The sequence below is a fragment of the Dendroctonus ponderosae genome, unplaced genomic scaffold (assembly GCF_020466585.1).
Source record: "Dendroctonus ponderosae isolate FM_Combo_2020 unplaced genomic scaffold, Dpon_F_20191213v2 Dpon_F_20191213_5, whole genome shotgun sequence".
NCBI lineage: Eukaryota > Metazoa > Arthropoda > Insecta > Coleoptera > Curculionidae > Dendroctonus > Dendroctonus ponderosae.
The window spans coordinates 15,570,453-15,576,425 of NW_026018715.1; the positions used below are offsets into that span (position 1 = coordinate 15,570,453).

The 5,973-nt window shown below is 40.5% G+C and overlaps 4 protein-coding genes across 4 annotated transcripts in view; 1 reads left to right on the forward strand and 3 right to left on the reverse strand.

The window, feature by feature from the left end:
• Nucleotides 1-5,973, reverse strand: part of LOC109539086 (PIH1 domain-containing protein 1) — a 242,786-nt gene that overhangs the window by 154,376 nt on the left and 82,437 nt on the right. The window lies entirely within an intron of this gene.
• LOC109539065 (multidrug resistance-associated protein 1) overlaps nt 1-5,973 on the forward strand; it is a gene marked incomplete at its 5' end in the record, with an annotated part of 237,012 nt that overhangs the window by 150,483 nt on the left and 80,556 nt on the right.
• The window catches only part of LOC109539056 (protein glass), an 8,151-nt gene that overhangs the window by 1,331 nt on the left and 847 nt on the right, over nt 1-5,973 (reverse strand). The window contains exons 2-6 of the mRNA XM_019906574.2: nt 1,610-1,741; nt 1,416-1,549; nt 1,029-1,356; nt 720-966; nt 432-669 (exon numbers count right to left, since the gene is read on the reverse strand). Of these exons, the coding sequence (XP_019762133.1) occupies nt 432-669; nt 720-966; nt 1,029-1,356; nt 1,416-1,549; nt 1,610-1,696 (1,034 nt within the window). The 5' untranslated portion in view covers nt 1,697-1,741. The remainder of the gene's footprint in view (nt 1-431; nt 670-719; nt 967-1,028; nt 1,357-1,415; nt 1,550-1,609; nt 1,742-5,973) is intronic.
• Nucleotides 3,752-5,250, reverse strand: LOC109539095 (dynein regulatory complex protein 9-like). The gene is made up of 2 exons (XM_048666504.1): nt 3,974-5,250; nt 3,752-3,918 (listed from the first exon to the last, which is right to left on the reverse strand). The coding sequence occupies exon 1, from the start codon at nt 5,153-5,155 to the stop codon at nt 3,983-3,985; it is 1,173 nt and encodes a 390-aa protein (XP_048522461.1). The 5' UTR covers nt 5,156-5,250; the 3' UTR covers nt 3,752-3,918; nt 3,974-3,982.

The following is a 5,973-nucleotide window of genomic DNA, read 5'->3' on the forward strand; positions in this document are numbered from 1 at the left end:
CGAAGGTGGTCAAGAAACAATTCGAGCCACGGAATTAGTTTTGGCATTGTTTGATCTGGATCCTGGATCCGCCCTTGACTATTTATGTATTTAGGCACGTTCAGAACTACTTTAAAGTAATATAAGTCAATTTACGACAATATTAGGGATCTAATTTGAGCTACTTGAGCTGAAAAATGACTGAAAAGTAGATGTTTCAATGTCAAAAATCTCGAAAACAGTGACAGATATCGACTTGAATCAAGTACACATTTTCAGTTTCGAAAATATTGGAGAACCAGATATTTTCAACAAAAAAGCGATATATTAAAAGACAAAAAAGTTCTGATGTTTGAAATGCCGTTCTAAGAACTGGTTAAAAATCTATTTTTGCCTAAACAAAATGCCAGTGAATTTTTGGACATTAGTTGAGGACCACCCTGTATACACACCTATAGGGTCGTTCTCCAGAATGCGTTCTCATGTGTGTGGTGACCGAAGAGCTTTGAGAGAACCTCCGATCGCATACGGGGCACCTAAAGGGCTTTTCCCCCGAATGAGTCCTAACATGAGCGGTCAAATTGGCTGCCTGCGAAAAGGATTTGTTGCAGTCGCTGCAACGGAATGGCTTCTCTCCACTGTGAGTTCTCAGGTGTGTCTTTAATGTACTTGGACGTGCATAGCTTTTTCCTAAGTAGTAACAAATTGGAGAATCCGACAAACGACACCATGCAACATACCACAGATCCGACAAACATTCGGCTTCTGTCCATCCTCCTCCAACAAGCTGAAACTGGGCCTCCGTCGTTGGGGAGTGAAGGACATAGACATGGGCTTGTAGGCGTTTGTGGCTAATATGGGCGAAACGTCTTGGGGCGGCCGGAAGTCCGCGGTGAACGAGTAGGTGCCGCCGTACGACGGACTCAGTAAGCCCTGGTTCTGATAGGAGCCTGGCACAGGATTTTGGGTGTTGGCCGTCCATTGAACCTAAATTATTTTTGCATGTATACATATGTATAAACCGCAGCCACACGCTTCAAGCCTTATACCTGGGGACAGGATAGGTCCGATGAATGTCCGGCGGCGTTGGTATGGTACCCGTGCATGGTCATATTCATGGAAACATTAACGGACATGCTAGGGAAAAGGGGCGCCTGTTGGGCGATTCCGAAACTCTGGTCGCATAAATTGCTCCCCCCTGGCGACAGCAGCATCTGAGAATGGTACATCGGCTGCTGAAAAGCGTCGTATTTGTCGCTTGGGCTCTGACCCGGATGCACCACAGCATGTTTCAGAGAGAGCAACACGTCGGCCACATCCGAACAAGGCTGCTTCTGATCCCTGAGCGAATTTTGGCACGGGTAATTCGGCTCTGTTCTACAAAAGTTGCCTTAAAGAACTGCTGGAGCACTAGTCGTATGAGCTTTTACTTTTACCTTAACGTGGATGATACGTTGCCGCACGGAGAAATATTGAACAAACTTGGAAGAGGGTCTAAGTCTAGAGGAAGTGAGAATGATCCCATCTCGTCGCTCCAACAGGAAGATAAATCGTCTGTACAAGTCGACAGCTTTGGAGAAATAGTTTCGTAAATATTTCATGCTTAGATTTTCCAGGCTAAACCTTTTACCTGTTGGAGCGAAGTAGGAGCACTCCAGTTGCACTCAAACTGCACTCCGAACTGGGGGTTGTTGGGCACGTAACTGGTCGTATCCATGGTGGAGTCTGGAGAGCCGCTAGAAGGCTGGACCAATCTTGCGCACTTAGATTTGCAGAAAATTAATGCTCTATATGTAGGTATAAGTAGATATACAGGGTTATTTACGCTGTACGACACGGACGTTTGCGGCTAGCCCGTTTGTTTTTTGCAAAGTATTATTTGATGAATCCACAGAGGCCCCAATGTACAGAGTGTCCCAAAAGCCCTAAAAGTATCAAAGTTCTGTTTTTCTAAATGATATACCCTATATATTATTGCATTTTCGGTTTCTGTGTGCAAACAACTGTTTGTTTTAATAAGATTTATAATGTTTAAATCTAACAAAACTAAACCTAACTATTAATGCTATAATTTTAATAAACAAATAGACGTTTTGGTGATTTGGAGGTACATATTTGATTTTCACCATCAAATAATTTTCGGACCGAATATTCCTCTGTCATTAATAGATGCTATTGGTCATCCTAAAATTTTCCGCGTTTCAATTAAATAATAGATAGTTTAGCAGATCTAAAGCAAAAAAAATTATAACTGATGAATTGAAGCGCCATCTGTCAAAATAGAAGAAAATGTTTTAGATAGATTATTCTCAGTTTTTGACGTACTATTCGAATCTCCAATAAAATGTTGTGGTTGCCATTTGAAATTCTCAAGTTGGCCCCTGCCTAGCCTACAAGGTCGAAGAAGGCGTTGTTTTTCTGACACGAATAAACTTCCCCCTCCCAGATATTAACGTCTTATTTGAAACGTTTTTTCCTCGGATCACTGGTTTTCGAAATATTTAAGCGTTTCAAGATACAAAAAAACCACCCTGTGTATTGACAACAGCCCTGAATATCTTTTTTAATAGCAAATGCTTAAGAACTTAGGTACAGTCGAGCGCGCAACTTCCCTTATTTCTATCCTGCAATTCTTTCATGTTAACGGTTTCGCGAATACCAAAGCGATGGAGTTATCGTTTGCAACCAATTTTTATTTAAGTAACAAGCTAGAAGTTCTGAAGAAGTTCTAGAAGCTGACATCGCAAAACAGTCGTCTGAAATTCGATAGTGGGCCTGTGTAAAATAACGCGTGTTTATTGCAGTGACAACGCGATAATAGGAAGCTTTAGAATTATTTCCGGAAAATATTTTACCGGCTCGTAAATATTGACCGGAAGGAGAAGCCATATTGGGGCGGCGTTCTTGTTTCCAGGTATCTATGGAAACTGAAACGTAAGAGCGAGGGGTTGCAAACAATACATCCCCTTCTTGGTGGTGTAAGAACCTATTACCGATTTAGAAAAGCCAATAATTGAACATAAGAACAAATTGCATATTTTCAATGTTATGGAGTAAAATGTATATTTTGTTTTAGCACCTGTCAGTTATTTTCCATCGCAAGGGCGGATCCAGGGGGGTCATGGGGGTCATGACCCCCCTCCCATTCAATTCTCTATCCAACGATGCCAAAACGAATTCTGTGGCTCGAATGGTTCTTGAGAAACTTTGAAAAAGCCAGCGTCATGTTCAAGTGAATTTTGCAACAAACAAAAAACCACGCAAATCTGAAACTTCTTGAATTCAAGCCTTTTTTGAGAAAACTGCCAACATTTCCCCATCCATGGTTCGGTCTATAATGATGCACAAATGACGTTCTTGCTCATTTTGCCTCCGAAAAATGATCAAAAGTGGGACCGAAAACATGGAATTTTGTGTGATATTCAAATTTCGCTTTCTGGGTCAAAACTACTCGAATTTCCTCCCTCACGTTATTACGACTGAATCGACTTTTCAATTCTCTATCCAACAATGCCAAAACGAATTCTGTGGCTCGAATGGTTCTTGAGAAACTTCGAATAAAGGCCATTTCGTTATCTCTGGAATGATGTAAAAACAAGCGTTCCTGCTCATCTTACTTCCGAGAAACATGCAAAACGGGACGGAAAAGATGAAATTTTTTTCAGAAATTTTCATAGATAACAGAAGACATGCATTTTTTCTACATAACCCCCCCCCTCCTGACTTTAAAGCTGGATCCGCCCCTCTTCCATAGGTACCAATGTATTCAAAATTTTTCAAATATATTATTTATTCCAAAAACAGTGAAGTAGGTTCTGCATTCTTTCACTTCCATAACTCAAAGTAATGTAGGTAAATTATTCCCGAATATTTTCGAAACACCATACACTAGTAAACTACCTCCAATTTGTTAGACCTTATGGAGTTTTGATCTATAAACTAAAGCTCATTCGTTACAAGAAAGCCATCATCATCATGTCTCAATAATACCTACGGTAATGAATTAATTTCGAGCATTTTTCAATTTTTTGTTATATCTGCTTTGCAATTTGCCTTTCTTTTTCTTGTCATAAGGTCCAAGCTTATTCCTCACCATCACGCCTCTCCACCAGGCCTCAATTTTTGTTGCTGCGTCGATTTCTCTTAGTCGCTGTCCTTCATTTTCCTCCTTTATTCTTTTGTACTCCAACCAGTTGTTAATTTCCACTTGCTGTTTTTCGTACTTTTCACACAACAGCTTCCTCTCGTCAGTGATCTTCTCCAAATCGCTTCTAAGGTGAATTATGTCACCTTCTCGTTGCTCGATTTCTTCGTCATATTTTTGCATCCATTGTTGAATCTTTTGCAGGTAGTCGCTTTTTGTCTCTTCAAAGTAGGAATCCAATTCATTGTGGCAACGCTTCTCCACATTGATTATTTCTTTCGTGCTGCTAATGATGGACTTAAAGTGCTCTTCATTGTTCAGGCACTTCATCGTATTTTGCTCGATTCTGGTTTTTTCCCATTTGTCGAAAAACTGCACTTCCAACTGGCCGTAGATGTAAATGTCTTCGGCTTGGTATCGAAGCTCCTGTATTTTGGTGTCAGTTTCGTCAATGGTGCTAATGTTGTCCAACCTTTCGGCTTCGCATTTATATTTGATGTCTGCGATGATTCGCTCCTGATTTGATTCGTCCTGCAGAAGCCGTTCCTCCTCTTCGTGCATTCGATTGACGACACTTACTGTGTTTTCCATGCACCGGTACTGACCAAATTTCTTAATCTCTTTACATGTTTCATCTAGGACGACATAGATCATGTTGATGTCTTTTGCCAACTTGTCGAAATTGTTATTTGTTGAGTTAATTCGAAACTCCGCATGGTTTTCTTGGCCCATGTAACGATCCTCAATGCTAACATAAGATAGAAGCTTGTTGGGGTTGAGACCTAAGTCATTTTGAAGGTTGATGCTGCGCAAGACGCTCAGCTCGTTCAAGCAATCGCTCAGAATGTTGACCACTAAGTTTCTAGTGAAGTTTGATACTTCGTCGACAGCGAACACTTCTGAACTCTTCACTGAGAATAAGGACTGGGACGTTAAGCACTCAGACGTGGACTTGAGACATTCGGTATCGCTTTCCTTGTTGGATTCTTGAATGTTGGCAGATATGCTTACTGCAGTCACTTCTTCGCTCATATTTCGAATTTGGATGATGCGAGTCGTTAGGAAATGCAGCCGGACTGTTTTGCAATTGACAATGTCTGTCAAAGTTGGGTGTCGTGTGTCAAAATACATTATCTGTTCTACTGAATACTCAAACTCTTTACAGCCAAATAAAACAGTGTTTTTCTTGAACTCCGTGTGTGTGGCCTAGCCTTCAAAAGCTTACTGCTGAATCTGAATAAAATGTCGGTCATTTTTTTTGCGAGAATCCAGAAACAATTGCTGAACTAAAGATAATAGATGCAAGTTAAACGCGAACATTTCGTTCAACATTCGAAGAAAGTTTCGTTTCGACACTTTCCTTTAAATATTTACTAGCACATGCATAGTTTCACACTAAGGGATAGTTTGGCTTAATATATATACGTTCCGAGCTGAGGGTTATGTATGAAATTAGAAAAATGACCATCGTTTTGTGCAAGGATGGCGCAAGATTATTGCAAAATTTCATGTTTTCCGTCCCGTTTTGCATGTTTCTCGGAAGCAAAATCAGCAAGAACCCCCGTTTTTACATCATTCCAGAGATAACGAAATGGCCTTTATTCGAAGTTTCTCAAAAACCATTCGAGCCATAGAATTCGTTTTGGCATCGTTGGATAGATAATTGAAAAGTCTATTCAGTCGTAACAACGTGAGTGAGGAAATTCGAATAATTTTGACCCAGAAAGCGAAATTTGAATATCAGACACTTAGGTGCAAGATTATGCCAACATTCCATGTTTTCCGTCCCATTTTTGCTCATTTCTCGGAGGCAAAATGAGCAAGAACGCTCATTTGTACATCATTCTAGA

What these genes read in the sequence shown, in the direction of transcription:
- LOC109539095 (XM_048666504.1), bottom strand. Translation starts at nt 5,155, where the DNA reads ATGAGCGAAGAAGTGACTGCAGTAAGCATATCTGCCAACATTCAAGAA.